The following is a 19,970-nucleotide window of genomic DNA, read 5'->3' as shown; positions in this document are numbered from 1 at the left end:
TCTCGCCTAGAGAACCAAAGTGCAGAAAAAAATGGCTCAGTGGTTAAGAGCACTGGCTGCTCTTCCAGAGGACCCAGGTTCAATTCCCAGCAAGAACATGGCAGCTCACAACTGTGTGTCACTCCAGTCCCAGGGCACCCGACACCCATGACAAAACACCATGCACATAAAAATAGATAAAAGCTTTTTCATCACCACACATTTTAAAGGCAAATAAGGTTTTTATTTAAGTGACAACATTTCGGTTAAAAACAGCTCACATCAAAATCAAGACCAATTGTAAAAATCTTTTTAATTCCATAATGCTGTTTTTGTCTTGTTAGAAATTGGATATTTTACATTTTCTCTTCTAACGGATTTTGTACAAGGCAGCCATGAGGACTGTAATAAGCCTTTTCTATCACAGAACCAGCCATCACAGCGAGTACTGGAAGTTACACACACAGGGACAGGCAGACCACAGACAAGGTCAGACGGGCTGCCACCACTGAGTAAACAAAAGGACAGTGGGTCTGGGTCTGAGGGGGCATGTCCCACGCTGCCACTGTGCCTACCGTTCCTTGGTGTCCCCCTACCTCTTCTGCACCTCCACAGGGTGGAGTCAAATTCTGATTTTTTTTTCCCCAACCTCCCTGTTAGTTTACCAGCAAGATCACGGCTTTGCCACTTGGTCTAAACGTTTAACTTGGGTGTATAAGAAATTCCTCCCTAGCCCAGAAGGGAAAGAAAAGGGATTTTTTTTTTTTTAATTTTCAGAGCACTTGGAATGGAACCCCGGGGATTCCGCTGGAAAGTGGTTGTTTAAGGCGGGGTCAACTGCAAGGCTCCTACAGTCAGGGTGCCCCTCCCAGACGGGGCTTCACCTGAGCTGAGTGGAGAGTATGCCTGCAAAAGTGGCACCTCCTCCAGACCTGGGCACATCGGTCTGGCAGGGTCCATTCCCCAGTTAAAGACAGGTGCCATGTTTTGTCTGCAGGATACTTCCGGGGCACAGCTCTGGGCTGCGGAGTGCCCGAAGTACAGTTTAAAAACCATTAGATACAGCTTTCCCTTCTTCAGAGAACCACCCCAATCTCAGGAATACCGGGGTTCAGATACATTTGATGTAGCCCAGCACCCAGGCGGGAAGGCTGTTTGTCTGAATGCATGAAAATAATTTATTTTCTTTAAAAAATATCTTGTGATGCTTCAGGGAGGGGTCAGTCTTTAGGGGTGAGGGGCATGAGGCTGAAAGAGCAGACTCCAGCAACCCACAACAGGACGAGGGATAAAGGAAGGTGTCAGGCATCCCTCAGCCAGGTCAGGACAGCTACCACATGGGAAAAACAAACATGCCACTCAGATACGGGAACTTTGGTCAAGCAGGAACATGTTTCAACAGCTGGAGAGCAGGCACACCGGGAGCTAAAGGTCTCTAGAAAACAGCTGGATGGGGCGTCACAGAACTACTGGAGGAGGCAACGGCACTCTCCTCTGGAGAACACTAGGTATCAGTTCCTCTGATCTCTGACCTAACTGAACACAGCACTAGCAGAAAGCACACACAGAGTACAGTTGCCAGGAAGCCAAGACTGAGCTGTTCTCTAAACAGAGCAGTGAGCGCGTACTTCACACAGGCACCACGGCTCCTAGGGTGGTATTCACAACACCTGTACACCCGCGGCATCCCACAAAAGGGATCACCCTAGCCCCAATGTGAGGCTCTAGCAAAAGAGGAGTGGGGCCTCTGGCTGGCTCTGACCCACAGAGCCTGGTCACTGGCTCCAGTCCCCTTGGGGTCCCCCACTCACACAAACACTCAGCCTGGGTGTTTATCATTTGAAAGTTAGACTCAGTGGCTCCTGCTGGGAGGAGAATCAGTCAAGTCTATCCAAGCTCAAATCACAGCATTTAGGGGAAAGGACTGTACTTAAGGTGGTTATACCATATGATTTGGTGCCAAAAGACAGGCAAGAATGGTGGAGGAAGGTGGTGTGGGGTAGCGGGGGCAGGTATAACTTCTAAGAGAAATGGGGGGAGGCAGGTATGAACTTCTAAGAGGCAGGATAGAAAGAGGAAGCTGAAGTTGGTTCCATACCTCCCTGCCCTCTCTGCAGCCCCCTGGCAGTGATGGGCATGGTTTGCCAAGTGCAGTGCTGATGCCACTGAAATAGCTGTCAGATATGATGGGATGGGCAGAGGGAACAGGAGCTAGCAGATAGGATGGAATGGGCAGAGGAACAGGAGCTGGCAGGTAGGATGGGATGGGCAGAGGGAACAGGAGCTGGCAGGCTGGAGAAGATATTTGAGTGGGAAAAGCCGGATGGGTACTGGAAATCCACACCCCCTCCAGCCCAAGTGAGGCACCCAGTTTGCTGAGCAACTCACAACCTAGTGCCAGTCACCCCCATCAGTAGCCACCACAGGCTGCATGGGAGCTGCAAGAGGTAGACATTGAACAGAAGCGACACCAAGCTGACAGGAGCCTGCTGTGTATGCAGATATTTGGCTCTGGCCTCTGTGGCATCCAGGGGGTACTAAGACATCCAGGCAGCCATACAACAGGTGTCAGCCTGGGCCAGGGAGCAAGGGGGAAACTTGCCAAGGCCAGGGACTCGGCAGCAAAGAAACACCCCCTGCCACCATCGTAAGGTGTCTGACTACCCTAGAGGAGATTCTATGCTCAAACTAAACTGAGTTGCCAGGGAGGGGAAGAGAATACAACAGCGTGAGTCAATATTCCATGAACCTCCAGAACCCAAGATCTCAGGTCTGTGCATTCCAGAAAACCTAAAGAGAAAAAGCCAGTCCGAGCAGAGCTATGGAAGGGGCCACCATGTTGTCCCCTTTGTTGGCAGAAGGAAGCACTTTCTGTTTCCCTCGGTGTACACAAACAAGCTTATTTCTCCACGAAGTTGTGGCTTCCTTCCTCTGAGGTGCTAGGCTCCCTTTCTGTCCCACCTAGAATCTCTATCCCAGGGTGGGGAGGGCTGGAATGGGGGGGAGGCCCACTGGGCATTCTGTGAAGCCCCAGAGAGCTCAAATGCTGGACAGCCTTGGAATTAAACCCAGGACCCATCTCAGCCAAGAGGCCCCTTCTAGTTACAGAAAAAGGCAGGGCCCAAAGAGGATATGCTACAGACTGTAGCCAGACCAATTCCGGGCAGAGCCCATGGCTGCAGCCTCTCAGGGAAGTGCACAAGGCAAGACTCAAGGAAGAGGAACATCTGTCTTCAAGGGCCACAGGAGAACAAGAAGGGGAGCAAAGGACAGCTGCAAGACAGACAGTCAGCACCAGACCCGGTCCCCAGGGGTTGTGGATCGACTCCACATACACAGATTGGACCCAGAGAATGTCCTCTCCCATAAAGTGATCTCACTGTGTCATAAGACAGCCAGCCCCAAAGTGGTGCCCCGGATGTCACAAGGAGGGCAGGCACAAATGTCACTCACTCTTCTACATATGGTCAAGTTGTCGCACCTGCAATCAGCCAGAGGTAAACACCTGTCTGGCAGTCTACCTAGCGCTGGGGGCTTCTCTAGTTTGAGCCTGCCTAGCGCAGCTACAGAAACCTCAGGACTCGAAAAGATGGTCAACTTTACCCAAACACTGGGCACAGGCAGGCTTGACCCAAGGGTCACACTCACACATCACCCCTGACTCCGGCTTGTGAGCACAGGCACGGGGAAGCGGCGGTGGCTGCACTGAGACACCCCGATTTCACCCCATAGCAGCCCAGAAAGCTCCCCAGTGTCAGGGCAAGGTCCCTCCCTGCTCTGGTCGGACACTGCTGGACAGACACGGGAGGGAAAAAGCAGGAAAACGCCTTTATCAGGGAGAAGGCAACCCTTCCCTTCCCTGCAGGCCGCCTAACTGCCCCCACTGTTCTGAGCACCGCCCACCCTTCAGGGCACCGACTCGAACTTGGGGGGCCCACGCGCCCAGCTGAGCGCAGGCAGCGGCCGCTCGTGGTCCTTGTCGGACTCGGGCTGGCTCTGTGCCCGCTCGGGCTTGGGGTTAGGGGCGGGTGGGTCCGGCTGCTGCACTGACATGGTCCTGCGCAGGTGGTTGCGCTTGCGCAGAAACTCCGGCTGCGCATGCAACCCGAAGCTGCCCTTGCGCAGGATCATCCGCGAGTTGTTCTTCTTGGGGCGCGAGCGGTGGCTGGCCTCCAGTGCCGCTAGGTGTGCGGCATAGCCTTCACTCAGGAACTGTGGAAGGGACAAGCATCAGGCTAGCATCTGACCGTGTCCCCCAACATCGCTACTTCCCTTGGGCATCCTCCAAGGGAGTCTGCAGCTTCTCCAGGACCCCAAAAAGCAGTAGCAGGGAAGCTCAATACAGTTCTAGGGTTCCCGCAGGCCACTGAGCACCCCTGTCTGCACCCCTGCACTCTGACTCAACCCCAGGTTCTTTCTGGCTGTCCGTCGTCGTCCCCACCCTTTCCCGGAGGCCAGCTTTACCCTGGAGTCTAGGCTTGCAGCGCATCTCCAGGGCCTCATCACTCATTCATTCAGAGTGGCACTTGTTTTTGTAACAAACAGTCATTGCCATTTCCCCTTCCCCTAGATGCCATTACACCCGTCTCCACTTGGATTCTCCCCTGCGTCCAGCAGGGGCCCTGGCCCAAGGCATTGCTCAGTAGGGATAAATGAATGAGCAAATGAAGGGATGAGCAAGTAACTGAATGATTAGGTGCCGCCCTTGATTCCCTTCCCTGGCTCCCACACACCTGGCACTGGGTTTGGTACTTCTTGGTGGGCCGGCCCACGATGAAGATCTGGGATGCAGGGAGGCCCAGCACACTGTAGACTGAGATGTCTTTCGTGGAGCCGTAGGCTGCAGTGATTTTGATGAAGCACTGAAACACAAAGCAAGCTGGTGAAGAGGGAAGAAGACCTAAGGAGACCCTGCTGGGGAGCCCTTCATCTGCACTCAGACACCAAGTCCACCTTTGCTAGGAGCCACCCCCAGATGACTGCCCCTCCTTGCCCCAGTTCTTCACACTAGATCTGAGGTGGGGCACTATGGCTCTATCAGGGAATGGAAATACGTTACTTGCTGACACTACTGCCCAGTCCCAACCCCCTCCCACCCCCACACACAACTACCCACACCACCCCACACTCCTCCCACAGTGGGGCCAAGTTATGCATTATGGGCCCTAAACTAGGGGCAAGTTCTAGGCTAGCCATGTGACCCCTGCCTCCTGATAGTTGGTCTGTTGTGCTCCCCAAAAAATCCAGACCTCCTCGTCCTGGGGTGCTTCCTTCAGTTAATTGCCTTGATCTCCCACCTACCCAGCTGGTGATGCTCACTACACTACACCCTCACTGTGTGTCCCCTGTCCTACCATGTTCACTGGGGACGTGCTGGCTAGTTTTATAGCAACTCCACACAAGCTAGAGTTATCTAGAAAGAAGAACCTCAGTTGAGAAAATGCCTCTATAAGATCTGGCTGCGGGGCATATTTTAAAATAGTGATTGACGGGGGAGGGGCAGCCCATTGTGAGTAGCAGCATCCCTAGGCTGGTGGTCGTGGGTTCTATAAGAAAAGAGGCTGGGCAAGCCATTAAGCAGCACTCCTCTATGGCCTTTGCATCCATTTCTTCCTCCAGGTCCCTTCCCTGCTTGAACTCCTACCCTGACTTCCTTCAGTGATGAACTACCATATGGAAGTGTAAGCAGGATAAACCCTTTCCTCCTCAACTTGCTTTGGGTCACAGTGCTTCCTCACAGCATAGTAACCCTGACTAGAACAGGGGACTTAAGTCTGAGCTACAGTTTCTCTCCTTTCAATCCACTGTCATCACTAGGACGACACTTCCAACTATGATTCAAATGTGAAGTGAGCCCTATAGGTACGTGTGCAGGAAGCCTGATCTCCAGCTAGTGATGCCACTGAGAAGTAGCGAGTTAATGTGTGCTGATTTCATCCATGGGGTTGAGCCATTGACGAGTTCACAGCTGAATGGACTTAGATAAAGTTAGAGGAAGCTTTCCGCTGGCTTGCTCTGTTTCCTGGCCACCATGAGGCAAGCAGCTTTCTTCTGCCGCCCGCTCCCACCAGTATATTTTACTTCCACCTCAGCCCAACAGCAATGGAGCTAGCAGACCACAGACAGACACCTCTGAAACCATGAGCCAAAAAAACCTTTCCTCGGGTCAATTTCTCAAGAACACACTGTCCACATGGAGAGCCTGTTGCTGCCCACCCTTACAATCTGCTCCAGGTTGAGACCCACCTTCCCTCTGGACCCCACCTCTCTATCCTCTTGGCCTTTGGAGGTGTCCTTTTCTCACCAAGGCCATCCACTGGTCAGGCTTCAGCTAGCAGACAGCTGTCACTGTCCCACTTCCACGAGAAAAGGTCTGTTGCTTGAAACCCTCCCTGCCCTGGCCTCTTCCTCCCCAACTGTTCTCCCTGTTCTCAGCTGGCTTTCACCCTGCTCCCAGAAGCACAGCACAGCTTCACCTAGCTCCATCCATCCCTGGGTGCTGCCTGCCCTGCCCCCACGCAGCTCTACTAACTGTATCCAGGGCTCCAGTCTCTGCCTACAGCCCAGGCTACTGCCTTGATCTATGTGCTGGGAGCCTCATGGCTCATAATCCATGGCCCTTTCAGTGTCCTCGTGTGCACATCTGATCTCGTCTTCTCCCTGCCTGACCCTTCTTCTGTAGCCCTTCCCATTTCATCTGTTTATTTATTTATGTATTCATGGTACTAGCACTTACTGAGCACCTACTGCGTGCCACCGCTACCCCAGATCCTGGAGATACATCTTGAACAACACAATAAGCCCAGTGCCACCTTGATCTCTCTTGGCCATGTAATAGGACAACTGAGAGTGCCTTGCCCATGAATCAACCATTCCCAAGTCCTGGCAATGCCAACTGCTCAGTCTCTGGCTGTGCATGCCTTTCTCTCCATAGCATAGCTACTGTCTGACTGTCTGGATTCTAGCCTTCTTGCTGGGGTAACAGCCTCCTAACTACCCTCCCTTCTTCACTTTGCCACTGTGTTTTCCGGTGAGTTCCCAGAGGGATCTTCCTACAACCCAAACTAGATGCTGTCACAGCCCTAGTCCAAACTCCCCCATTGCTCCACACTGCCCTCAGCAGAGAGCCCAAGATCTTGATCTGGTTTCCAGGATTTCTAAACCTAGCAAGTTTGGGTCCCTAGTGATCTCTAGGATCTCAGTTCCCACCTGTTCTTGATCTGACCCTGTCTGCATTACTCCCACCCTGTATTGCTTCAGTTCTGAGAACAGCCCAGACTATTTCTCACCCCTGCACCTTTGCATCTGATGAAAGTCGTCAAAATCATAATGGAATCACTTGGGTCAACCCCATCAAAAACACCAAGTCAAGAGTTTATGAAGGAGGTATTCGCACTCGTGATGGCCTGATAATTACTCTCTCTCTCTCTCTCTCTCTCTCTCTCTCTCTCTCTCTCTCACACACACACACACACACACACACACACACACACAATCTACCAGGACCACAACCTTACACAAAATATGGTGACACACACCCCTAATCCCAGCACTTGGGAGGTAGACTGATCTAAAAGATAATAATTAAGTTTTAAGAGGTCACAGCAATCTCACACAAGCATGATTTCTCCAAGAACATTCGCTCGGCAACTGTCTGTGCATGCTCAGACTGAGGTCGTCATTGTTATTACTTGTTACAGCCGAACAGTTATTGTCTTAGGACACATTTTGCCATCCCCCTCCATCATTACCTTTTCAAATCCCCCTGCCTCACCCTCTTCGAGAAGTTCCATAAACCAGCATGGCACATGCATCCTCCCACAGAGCTAGTCTCAAATAAAGCTTGATTTCACGTCTGTGTTTGTATTTCCCCAGGCCCAGCAAATGCCGTGTCATCGTCTACCTGACAACTCAGACTCATAGGTCAAGACTAAGTCCAGAAGTTATTACCTACGAAAAGCCACTCAGCTTTCCCGGGCAAACCTAGGTCCTTTCTCCTCCTCTGTTTGCCAATATTGCCCTTTTTCTGCCACACACCACTAATTGTCAATTTGCATGCCTTTCTTTCTCTAGATCAGAGATTGGCAGACTTTTTCTTTGAAAAGCCAAACAGTAAATATTTTAGGCTTTGAGCTCTGCCACAGCAACTCGACTCGGCGGCTCTTTCACTGCATCATAAAGGCAGCCACAGACAATACATAAACAGATGAGCTTGGCCCTGTGCCAATAAAACTTTATTTATGGGCACTGAAATTTGAACTCGTATAATTTTCATTTGTCTACTCCTGCTTTTCATCTGCAAGTCAGTCTCTTCTCTCTCTCTCTCTCTCTCTCTCTCTCTCTCTCTCTCTCTCTCTGTTGGTCTCTCTCTCTCTTCCCTCTCCCCCTCCCCCTCCCCACCACCCTACTTCTAATCCCACAGGGTGAGGATTTCATCGAGGGCTTTGCACAAAGATGTCCCAGTCTCCTCCCAGAGTTTCTGCTGCCTGAGCAGAAACTCAGAGTTTCTGAGCCTGGGAATTTGCCTTTTTTAAAATGATTCCTAAGTGCAGCTGGAAAATCACAGCTCTGGGCGACAGATTCGGGAAATCGGGCTAGAAACGCCAGCACCCGGCAACTAGAAACACAACAGAGCCTGAAATATCTCAATAGGATCTACTGCAGGAATAACCAGATGTAGAGACAAGAGTCAGGAGAAGATAAAGCGTGAATATCTGTCGATGAAGATAACACCTGCCTCTTAGCTCTATTAAGATGGTCCCGTGAGAGGCACGCACTCTGCCAACAAAAAAAACGTGCCTCCCTTCCCTTCACCAGCAGAGGATCCCGATGCCCAACCCCTTGGGCCTGAAAAGGGGAGGAGCTTGCAAAAGGGTCCAGAATTAACTCCTCTCTGGCTAATAAAGGCCAGCCCAACGCCTTGGGTTGCTCGCGTGGGTGTGGCCTCACTCCTTCCCCGGTTCCACACTCACCTCCTGCATGAGGTTGCGAAGGAAGATGGCCTTCTGCCTCAGCGGGTCGTGCACCAGTCCGTCCGAGAAGAAGATCATGCCCTGTGGGAAGTTGTGCTGGGACAGCCACGACACTACCCGCTGCTTCTGCATGTCCGGCCGCCCCGTGATGTAAAGGATCATGTAGCCCAGGTCCTGCCAGTGCCTGGTGAGATGGCATTGGTGGGTCCAGCTCGGCCCCTGCAGGCCGCCCGCTGCCCAAATACCTGTCCTGGCTGCTGCTGCCCTCTAGAGAAGCGATAGGTAGTGGTAAGAGCTCGCTCCTGCTTCAGGTGGGTGAATAGCGTACATTTCCTCCAGATGGCCTATGAGAACTGGCCCAACCTGGTTCCTCACCTTTACCTCTCCTCTTTTGGCCTTCTCCACTAACAAAAAAAGCTTTGTGCCCACCTTCAGAGACTGGTCCTTAGTTCCACCCCATCTTTCCCATGGGCCACAACAAAAGTCGTTGGTGACCACTTTCCCTCTTGTTCTCCCACTCAGATCTGACCTTGTGTAACTTGGAACTAGTCTCTCTCGTGCGTGTGTTTTGTTTCCCCACCTGTCAGATGGGGTTAATCATCCAACCATTCCATGGGATTATTCCAACGATAAAGGCATTAATTCCAAACCCGACTGGCATAGTCTACCTGGCAAAGTTGGTTTCATTATCATCCCTGACTGTCTCCTGGCAATTTCTTTAAACCACAAACCCAAAGCCATTGCTCCTATTCCTGAGACTTCCCTCTACTCTTGGGCTCCACTCTGATGAGTTGAACCTCCCTACCCACATAGGGCTGCTCTGCCACTCCTATACAAACCCTGTGCTCTTGGCTCAGGACCCTCCCCTAGACACCCTGCCTATCTACATCTTCATTCTTCAGGGTCCCTCTTCCAGGAGATTCTCACTTCCCGGGTAGAATCAGTTCTTTACTGTTTTCCATGGATGGCCCACGGTACAGATGAGCCCAGATCTGGGAAGGTATTATTATGACACTAGCCGTCAGCCTGCTGCCATAGATTGGGCTTTCTAAATCCAGACAGTGGCCTGACCATCTGAGAAGATGCGAAAATGCGCAGTGTAGGTGTTACAAGGATGCTGGGGACTCCCAGAGCGACCCCCAGAGAGGCAAGGTCTGTGTCAGACTCATAGAAAGCAAGCTTCTGACAGCCAGCAAGGTGGCCAGCGCCATGGTGAAGGAGGGTAGAGTCACAGAGGAGAGAGCACAGCCCCCATGGGATAAACCAACCAATCCTCTCAGCAGGCTGTGCAGGACTTCTCCAACAGGACCAGAAAGCAGCTAGAGACAGCTGTCTCTCCAAGGCCTCAAAGTCAGCCCAGCTTCTCTCCCTGAGTAAGGCAAGGCAGGGCAATCCCTACCCCAGCTGCCCCAAACTCCCGGTGTCCCCCATTCCTGTCCATTCTTGGGATCTAAGCTTCTATTGTCACCAGTGACTATTTCTCCTCTGCTGGTCTCAGATTCTCCCACCAGCAGCAATCTTTAAAGCAGAACCCAAGAGCCTGGAGTCTGGAGCTGACCTCAGGGAAAAGATGAAAGGGTGCCCAGGAGAAGAGAAGAGGGGGGAGGGACAAATGAATGAGCTAAAGTCTACAAAAGGGACTGATCTCCCCAGAGACTCCCAGTGAATGGCTACAGGAGGTGAAGCCAGAACTTGGCAGTGCCTAGGCCCAGAGACCTACAGAAGTCCTAGAGAAAGCTGGTTTGAGGTCAGGGGATGACTAATTAGCACTTCCTCCAAAGCTGCTGGTTCCTGCCCTGGGCAAACACCTTCCTTAGGGGAGGTGACACTCACCGAACAACATCCACTGCACCTGGCCGGACCTTGGGGTCGCTTCCCATGATAGACACGCTGGCCGCAAAGGATCCATCGATACTGAACACAACACACTCCATGCCTCGGGGCAGCACTGTGAGGTAGCTCATCGCACAGGTCTGGTCACCCCTGAAAGGTATCAGCCTGACGTCAGCCTACAGCTGAAATCAGTCAGTCTGGGGCCAGGTTCCTGGTGGTGCCTCCTGATACCATGGCTGGTAGCCTCTTCCCTTTTCCTGTCTCCATGTAAACAGAAATAAACTCTGTCTTCCAGCCAAGCTTGGATGGGGGAGCCACCCCAAAAGTCCATCATGAGATCCTCACACACACCCTGGTCCTACCTGACCACCATCTTTACAGGGTAGACACCAACCCCCAGACGCCGGGGTCGCGGCACATTGTACGTGATCCTGCCACTGTTGTTGGTGATCTCTGTGTCCAGGTGGACCCAGCGGCCTGACGATGGCTCTGTCATCACTAGGATGTCCACCTGCAGTCAGTGAAGGAAGCGAGGGACTTGCTAAAGGCTGAAGGACTCCTAGGTACAGGTTCCTGCCTGCTGTATCCTAGAGTTTCCTATAACCCTCCCTCCATGTGGCGACCACACTGGCTTCCCCACCTCCTTGGAGATACCAAGTTCCCCTTATTGTTCGCTGGTATGCTGGGCTGGGAAAGGGCTCCCTGCTTTGTGTTCCAACACCGTTCTTCTGTCACCCTTTCTGTCTGTGATACTATGAGCCATGTGACACAGGTGAGCCAAGGAGATGCTCAACCCTTGGTACCTTCTCTCCAGTCAGAGCCACCATGTCAAGAGGGCCATACATGAAACGCCCCACCAGGACCTGGGGGCCATCTTCAGCCGCAATTACATCATTGGCACGGTGGTTCGCAGTGACATTCTGCAAGGACAGAAAGAAACGACCCGGCTCAGCCTTTGCAGACAAAGCTCACACTTGCTTTATCATTAAAGCCTTGAAATGATGACTTCTGGGCTATGGCCCAGCTGAAGTCAGGCGTCCAGGAGCTGCATGCACTAGGATCCCAGAAGCAGACTGAACTACCAAAACTGCTTCTTAGGCTGCCCACCAAGGCGGACCCCATGCTCTTGAGTCTGCACATCTCCTGAGGTGACAACTGGCCTTTACAACCTGCGTTTCATTTTTAGGTACCTGGGCTGGAAACTACCCAGTCACCTTTGGGTCTTTCTTGGCATAAAGAACCATCTACCATGTCTACAATGGGTTAGCCACTATGGAAAGCAGCACAGTGGTTCCTCGGGAGATTAAGTGTAGAATTACCACTCCTCATCTATACCCAAAATAATAAAAATATATGCCCACAAACTGCATAGATAGATATATATACACACACACATATATATGCCCACAAACTGCATATATATACATATATGCATTTATGTGTGTATATATCTGTATATATGTATATGTATATATGTATGTATGTACATATATATGCCCACAAAGTGCATATATATACATGTATGAATTTATATGTATATATATGTATATGTATGTATGTATGTGTGTATGTATGTATATATATATATGCCCACAAACTGCATAGATGAGTATGTAAAGCAGTACTATTCAAAATAGCCAACACGTAGAAACAACCCAAATGTCTATCAACTGACAACTGGATGGACAGAATACATGGATACAGTAGAATAGTATCCAGTCAGGAAAAGGAGATGAGATGCTATGCATGACACAACATGGGTGAACCCTGAAAACATGCTAAGTGAAAGAAGGAAGACATAAACACACATGTGACTTCAGATACACGAAGTTCGAGAACAGGTGAAACTACAGAGACCAACACTAGATGACTGCTTGGCTACTCCGGGAGGAGCCCAGGGCAGCAGAGAGGGAAAAGGGCTGCAGAGAAAGAGGTTTCTTTTATGAGGTGACAAAAAAGTTCTAAAACCGACCGTGGTTGGGTTGGCATGCAGCTGTGAATATATGATTTGACACTGGATTGTGTGACAGGTGAATTATATCACCTATGTGGTGTGTAATTTTGTGTATGTCCATGCACAAAAACAGTGATTCACGAAGCATTAGTCACTCTGCCTTCCAGGACTGTTTTTAGGATCCACGCTTGATGTTCTTTCTCACTGGAGCGGAACTGCTCACCAGAGCAACGCTGTGTTGGCATACTCTGGGATGATGCGCAGCATCCGAGACAGAGTAGGCAGTGACGGCAGTTGACAGAGAGAATGCGTGAATGGATGCCTCCCAAACTCCTCTTTATCCCCCAGTACCCTACAGAGGAGCCCCATCTTTAGAGAAGCCCAGTGTGGTCTGCCCTGGCAATCCTAGCCACCTTCATCCTGATGTGTAGGTACATCCTGTTGCGGCAAGGATGGCCCCCATCCCTACTCAACGCCTGAGAGACCTGGGGCACAGGCAAGATGATCTATGTCAAATCCATGTCTCCAGAAGCCTGGCATTGGAGCAATCATTCCACAACCACCGTGCTTTTACCATCCCCAGAGCCCTGGATTTCCAGGTGGAGCCCGACCGTGGGAGATGAACTCCCAGCTGCTCCCTCATGCAAGCACTCAGGCCAACAGGAAAGGAGAAAAGCTCCGCCCAGGAAACTAGAGTTCTTATCTGGTACGTGGTTGCCCAGACTCTCAAGGTCACCTATCCAACAAATATGACTGCAGCAAGCGCTTACCCGCAACTTGACCTGGGTCCGCTTGCGCAGCCACTTCTCCCGGGGGTTAGTGGGGCTCAGAGCCGTGGGGTCCAGGCCAGTGTTCTCCTTCACGCTTGCATTCTCATAACGCATCACCTAGCCAAAAGCGAGGAGGGGCTTGGGAGCACGTCCTCGTCCTCAACCGTTCTGCCTCCCCAGACAGTAGCCAGTCAAGCCCTACTTCTGGCTTCCCTATGAACATCGCCTGGACCGTGCTGGGGCCCTGGGAGTTGTCTCCAGTCCTACCTGTCTGGACAGCTGGAACCAGAGAACTGTCCCCTTGGTAGCTCTGCTTTGGGGGCAGCCTCTGACATTCATGCCTGACTCTTGGAGCTTCCTAACTAGCATTCATTTGTTCTCTGCCTCCCCTCCTCTATTGTGGGGGACCTTTGCCTAAGGCTAGCCAGAGCCCTGACTCAGCCCTGTTCCTTCCTCGATGCCGATGCTGTTGCTTCAGCAGCGCTCCCTTCTCTGATCTAGATCTTTTCGGCTGGGCCATTCTCTTCAACATCCCAAAATGCCTACCCTGTTCCTCTCATCTGAGCATGTCTTCTCATTGGAGACCCTCATGCCTTGTCCAGAGCACCAAGTTCTCCATGAGACTCCAGCACTCCCTCGCCTACTTCGTCTCCTCCGTCCTGTCCCCAGCACTCCACTGAAGCATTTCTCCAGCCTCCATGTTGACACATCAGCATGGCTTCCTCGGCAGGTTTCACTTAATCTAGAGATTTGGCGTTTTTCTCTGACCTGTCACTTTCGCTTCAGTGTCCCAGTGCTTTCTCAACACTGTCAGATAGAGGCCAACTGCTCCCTGGGACCCCGGGACCCTGGGATTCCCCCTAAAGAGGCCAACAGGCTGGGCGCAATAAGGGAGCCACAGTACCTGTCTTAAGATGAAGGCGACCACATCGGTAGACTCCCAGTAGCTGGCATGGAAGAGGTGGGGTAGGGCCACAGTGGGGAAGGCGGTGAGGACATCGGGGCAGTACAGGGCATAGTCAATCCTCTTGGTTCCCCACCACTTGGCTGTGACTGTGGGGCCAAAAAGGAGATGAGGACAGAATAGCCAAAAGCCAGCAGGCACAGGATCAGTGGAGATGTGCCAACAAGCTTGGGGCCACAGCACCTGCCCTGAAAGAGCTGGGAAGGGGAGTCCTGCCCTTCCACCAGCCCTTATAATCACCCTCCACTAAAACATGGGCTCCCAGCTGGTCACAAGGAAGAGGACCAGGCCCTCAGAGATGGCCATAGTTGAACCCCTTGGTGCAGCTCCATAGTAAGTTCCCAAGGGCTCTCTCCAAGGTGAGGAATCAGTCTGTGCCTGCAGAGGTCAAGGCACAATGCATGATCAAGAGATCAGAGGCATGAATAAGGTCAAACAAAGGTCAAGGCTATGTTTGAGATCAAAAACTCAGTGGGCCTTGGTCAGAGGTCAAAGCTCCATTCAAAATCAGAACTCTGACTCAAAGGTTGGAAATGAGGCTTAGCTGTTAGTGTTGGGCTAGCATGTGGATTGGGCTTAACACCCAGCGCTGAGTGTGGGGATGGAGGGAAGCATCACCCTAGCTGGTACATCTGGGGCTCTAACCTAGGTCAGAGCTTAGTCTAGGAAAGCAGTGATGACTCAGTGGGAAACCAAACGGGTCCTCCCTCTACCACCCCACATGCCACCATCTCCAACCCTTTTCCCAAAGACAGGAATGTCCCCACGACTTCTTCCACAGCTCCTCCCAGCCCAAAATCCCACCCACTGAAGCGCTGCTGCAGACCCACCACCACCCAGGCCCCTCAAATGCAAGCTGGGCCCCAAAAGGACCTCACTCACTGCGGGAGGCTCCCATAGGTGCCAGGCTGTCCGAGGACTCTGAACTGTCGCTGTGGGAGCTGCCTTCACTTAGCCTCCGTCCTGGCCTCTGGAATCTTGGGGCCTGAGGGGGCGAGGCAGAGGCATCCAGAAGCGGGGGGCTTCCCTGGGAGCTGCCCTCCAGGAATAGGGGACTGTGGGTGTGCAGGGCATCAGCTGGAGGGGGAATTGCAAGGTCAGGGCAAGCATCAAGTCTCCAACAGAGTGGCTTACTTAATGCCAGCCCTATGCTGGGCAAGAGACTATAAATACAAAGCAGCTGGCCCAGAGCTAACAGACCACCAGTACCCCCTCCCCCACTACACCAGCATAGTACATTAACAGTTTCATCTTTTATTAAACTGGGAGTAATATAGACATGAGTGGGGATCGCAACATCACCCTATCTCCCCAAAGCTGTAGGGAAACCTGGGAGCTGGGCCCTAAGGCCAAGCTGAAGTCATGATGTGAAGCCTATCAATGTCCTCTCTGATCAAATTCCTTCCTGACCCACAGAGGCATATGGTTGAGGTGAAAGTAGATGAAAATGACTCCAGCCAGGCTGGAGTCATGGGGGAAGAGACATCTGAGGTTGGAGGATCCCCTTTTCAGAGGGAACATTTAAGGTAGCAGAAGGGAACTTTGGAGCCTTGCTTCGTCATGGAAGTGCTAGACAAATATATACCTTTGAGATGAAGAACAAGGAAGGGTAAGTTTTAACCCTGAAGTGAGTCCCAGGAATAGCATCCCCTCATCTTTGGCTCAAACCTTGGAAAAGGATTAGGCTGGAGTTCCTCAATGGCAATAGGGAGCTATGGAGCGAAGATTCTGATGGCAAGTGCCTGACTATCCATTCCAGGTCTGCCTTTGGCCACATCCTCAGTCACACACATACACCCTTTGAACCTAGAATCCACTGGTCCTTCTCTAACCCCACCTGCCCTGCTCTTATTGCCCCTCCAATGTCTCTCTACTTATCCAAACACACCCCTTCTCTAGGCCCTGGCCAAAGGCTACCTCTTCCATGAAGCCTACCAGGATGACACACTTTCTGATATATCTTTGCAGGGTACAGGGTGGACACTGGGAAACAGCACTGGGAATGTGCCTTTAACTTGCCCTTCAGAGTCAACAACCCCACCATTATCCCAGCCTTAGCCACTGAGGCTCAAATGGGAGCCTGGCAGGGTGTGGGGTGAGCAGAGCCCTGGCATCACGATGCCTGGCACAGAGCAGGTCCTTGGCATAAGCAGCTACTCTAGAGCATTGAAGCCAGCTGGCTTCCTGCCCACTCCTCTAACAGCACAGCCCTGCTCCCATGAGCCACCCGACAGCTGACAACTTGAGAGGCGGAACCAGAAAGAACATTTCCAGAACCTACCAGCCTCCAACTCAGCACGGTGTCGCAGTCCCAGGACCTACCGAGCAGGAGAGACTGTCCATCACCCAGGGGGAATCTCTGGTAACGAGGCACGCTGACAGGAGGCACCAGGTGGAACTTGGGCTCCAGCAGTGGCTCAAGCCTCGAGGCAGAGGGATCTGCACAGTGGAAGAAGCTGTAGACCTGGCTACAGGCAGGCCGCATCTGGAAACCTGGGTGAGTGGGAGAAGACACATGCAGAAGCCCTTTCTAAAGGCTCTAAAGGGCTCCCTGGAGTGTGGCCTTGAGCAGCCTTATCTCCTGTTCAAGAGCCTCCCCTGGGTCCCTGCTACCAATCTTAGTTGGGGTTTCTATTGCTGTGATCAAACACCGTGACTAAAATCAACTCGGGGAGGAAAGGGTTTAGTTCATCTTACAACTCTCGGGTCACACTCCATCACTGGGGGAAGTCAGGGCAGGAACTCAAGGCAGGAACCTGGAGGCAGGAACTAAAGCAAAAGCCATGGAGGAGCGCTGCTTACTGACTTACTCAGCTTGCTTTCATATCTACCCCAGGACCACCCACCCAGGGGCAGGACCACCTGCAGTGAGCTGGGCCCTTCCACATCAATCATCAGTTATAAAAAACACCCCCACAGTCCTGCCTACAGGCCAATCTTCTCGAGACACCCTCTCAATTATGGTTCCCTCGGTTCCCGCTTCTCAGAGGAATCTAGCCTAGGTCAGTTTCACAGAAAACTAGCCATCACACTACTCAGAAACAAAATGCCCAGTTTGCCATTGAAGGCCTTGTCAATCTGCTCCCCTTAAGGGCACCATTGTAGGTACCCAGTACTGCCACCCTGGTGAACATCTGTAAGCTTGCTGCTTTCCTTCCCCTGTGCTCAAACAGTCGATTCTTCAGAATCCCAGGCCTTTGTTTTACTATTGTAACATTTCCTTTTAGTGTTGACTGTATCCACACTGGAGCACTTCTTGCAGACCCTCTCGCCACCACTTAGTCACTACCGGATACATTAAGTCAATGCAAGGCCCTTGACCGGGTGCGCTCAGCATTAGGCGGAGCAGGTGAAGCACTTCCGCCACTGGCCAGCAGGTGTCGCCATAGAGGTTCTTGCCGCCCACCTGTCCTGGGTCAAGGGCTTTTGAGTGGGCTGCATTTAAGGGGCCCTAAGGCTCCTCTGCAACACTGAGTGCCTCGCCTCAGTTCAGCCCCTCACTTCAGAGCCTCAGCAGAGAGCAATGAATAACAGCCTGCACTCCTGCCCTTAGACTCTCCTAAGGCCCAGGCTGGTCAAATGGCATCATAAGCCTGTCTTGTATGAGCTGGCAAGAGCTTTAGGCTTCAGATGCTCTGTGGGCAAAGGCACCAGTGCCAGTTTGGGTAGAAAGGTTCTGAGACCTAACCGACAGGGAGGGAGGGGGGGAGGGAGGGAGGGAGGGAGGGACGGAGGGACGGAGGGAGGGAGGATTTGCTGTGATAAGGAGAATGCGTGTGGCCCATGTTCTCGTGGGACATGACTGAGACAAGTAATCTAGGGACACAGGAAAGGGACAGTGACGTCCATCAAGCTGCCTCACCTTTGCCCCACCCGGAGAAGCCGCCTGGCCTCTCCCTCAGCTTCCATCCTTTCTCTCCATCTACCCTGCCTCCATCACTCTGTCCACCCTCCCGCTCCACCAGTTTGATCCCCTGAGCCATTGGCCTAATAACTATACCCACCATCTATCCCAGGCAGTACTGTCCTCCGCATGGCCAGGACGAGGCCCAGGGGTGAGCCAAAGAGGAAGAAGTCAGACACGTCAAAGTCAAAGCGACCCAGGCTGACCTCAGCGAGCTGGGGTGTGCCAGCTGCAGGAACCTCGGCCTCATCCTTCAGCACACTGGAGTGGATGCTGCCGGAGTGAGGAATGGCAGATCAGAGGAGGGCCAGGACCGTGGGCGTGTCCACTCTGCAGCACAGTTGCATTCTGAGGGCAGAGTGCCCAACCCTCTATTGCTGGAAGGGGACTCAGAACCAGAGATCACTGTTGGCATCATCCATACAGGCTGGGGACCCTCAGCATTAGCCACTCAGGCCTAGCCAACATTTGGCTGGAGCCGAGTTCAGCAAACGTTTTCTGCACAGGGCCAGGTGGTGAGTCTGAAAGACTTTGTGGGCCACCTGCTTCTACCGCCTGGATTTATTCTGCCATGTCAGACAGCCACAAACCATGTTTAAACCATCTGTGTAGCTGGGATCTGCCACAACTTTTCTTATGAAAGCTTGCTGAGCACCTGAATGATAGGCGTAACCTTCCATGGTGTTGTTGACACCCTGAAAGCCCCTGCACTTGCCACAGGAGAGCCCATCCTGGCCAGCACGGGGACCTGGTTGCTGCTGGCACTGCCAGCATCAAGGCTTCCACCATAACTCGTGTTCCAGGCCACAGGCAGACACAGGTGCAAACAATCTGGCCTCCCCACTCCCCTGGACAGGTGCCAAAGAGCAGGATCCCACGTTCTCATCCCAAGAGCCTGTCTAGGCTGTGTTTAGCCACAGATGCTGAAAGTAAACAGAAGCCAAAGCTGCCTCTCTGGCTTTCCAACAAGCACCAGGAACAGTACAGAGGTTAGACCACTGCAGGGAAATGACATGATGTATCAGCCAACTTCTGAAAGCCAACCCATCTAAAACACTTAAGCTGGAGAAAAACCTTTCAAAGTAACAGTTAAAATGCTACAGGCAAGAGGTCCACCCTCGGGAGCGAGCCAGCAGGCAAACAGGGCACCCAGTCTTCTGCCTTCTGCTCTCCCTGTCAATGATGATGAAGCTCAACTACGTATATCTCATGTACAACCTGGTCCCTAAACATGTGCCAACTACTTAGTTACCAGAGAAACAGCCATCTGTTCCCCAACAACCTGGCTGTGTTGGGCTCGCTACTGAAAGTGGCCGATGTCTGGCACTCTCCTGATTTGGGCTTTCCTGGAGGCTGTTTCAACGATGAACCAGAAATATTGAGGTTTTCACTTTGCAACCCTCCTTTGCACATGGCTGCTGTTCCAGAGCTGATCTGATAGAGGAGCCTTAACATTCAAAGCTTAACCCCACAGAACCTGCGGCCTCCTATTCCGCCTCCTGGGATCCCCCTGCAGGAAGTACAGAAGTTCCCACTCATCCACAGGAACATATCCCAAGACCTCAGAGGCAAAGTGCCAAACCCATTGCATGTG

At 52.1% G+C, this 19,970-nt stretch overlaps 1 protein-coding gene across 2 annotated transcripts in view; it reads right to left on the bottom strand.

Annotated features, from left to right (window-relative positions):
• Window positions 1–214: 214 nt before the first annotated feature.
• Window positions 215–19,970, bottom strand: part of Pitpnm3 (PITPNM family member 3) — an 89,607-nt gene continuing 69,851 nt past the window's right edge. For both annotated transcript variants that reach the window (XM_026780961.1, XM_026780962.1), the window contains 11 exons: window positions 18,477–18,649; window positions 16,795–16,965; window positions 15,355–15,549; window positions 14,413–14,561; window positions 13,509–13,625; window positions 11,588–11,704; window positions 11,147–11,295; window positions 10,785–10,934; window positions 8,952–9,135; window positions 4,713–4,841; window positions 215–4,191 (listed from right to left, as the gene is read on the bottom strand). In XM_026780961.1, coding sequence (XP_026636762.1) covers window positions 3,886–4,191; window positions 4,713–4,841; window positions 8,952–9,135; window positions 10,785–10,934; window positions 11,147–11,295; window positions 11,588–11,704; window positions 13,509–13,625; window positions 14,413–14,561; window positions 15,355–15,549; window positions 16,795–16,965; window positions 18,477–18,649 — 1,840 coding nt within the window. In that variant the 3' untranslated portion in view covers window positions 215–3,885. The remainder of the gene's footprint in view (window positions 4,192–4,712; window positions 4,842–8,951; window positions 9,136–10,784; window positions 10,935–11,146; window positions 11,296–11,587; window positions 11,705–13,508; window positions 13,626–14,412; window positions 14,562–15,354; window positions 15,550–16,794; window positions 16,966–18,476; window positions 18,650–19,970) is intronic.

Source organism: Microtus ochrogaster, chromosome 7 (assembly GCF_000317375.1).
Source record: "Microtus ochrogaster isolate Prairie Vole_2 chromosome 7, MicOch1.0, whole genome shotgun sequence".
Classification (NCBI taxonomy): domain Eukaryota; kingdom Metazoa; phylum Chordata; class Mammalia; order Rodentia; family Cricetidae; genus Microtus; species Microtus ochrogaster.
The sequence above is the reverse complement of the archived record's forward strand: the minus strand, read 5'-3'. Positions and strand labels throughout refer to the sequence as shown.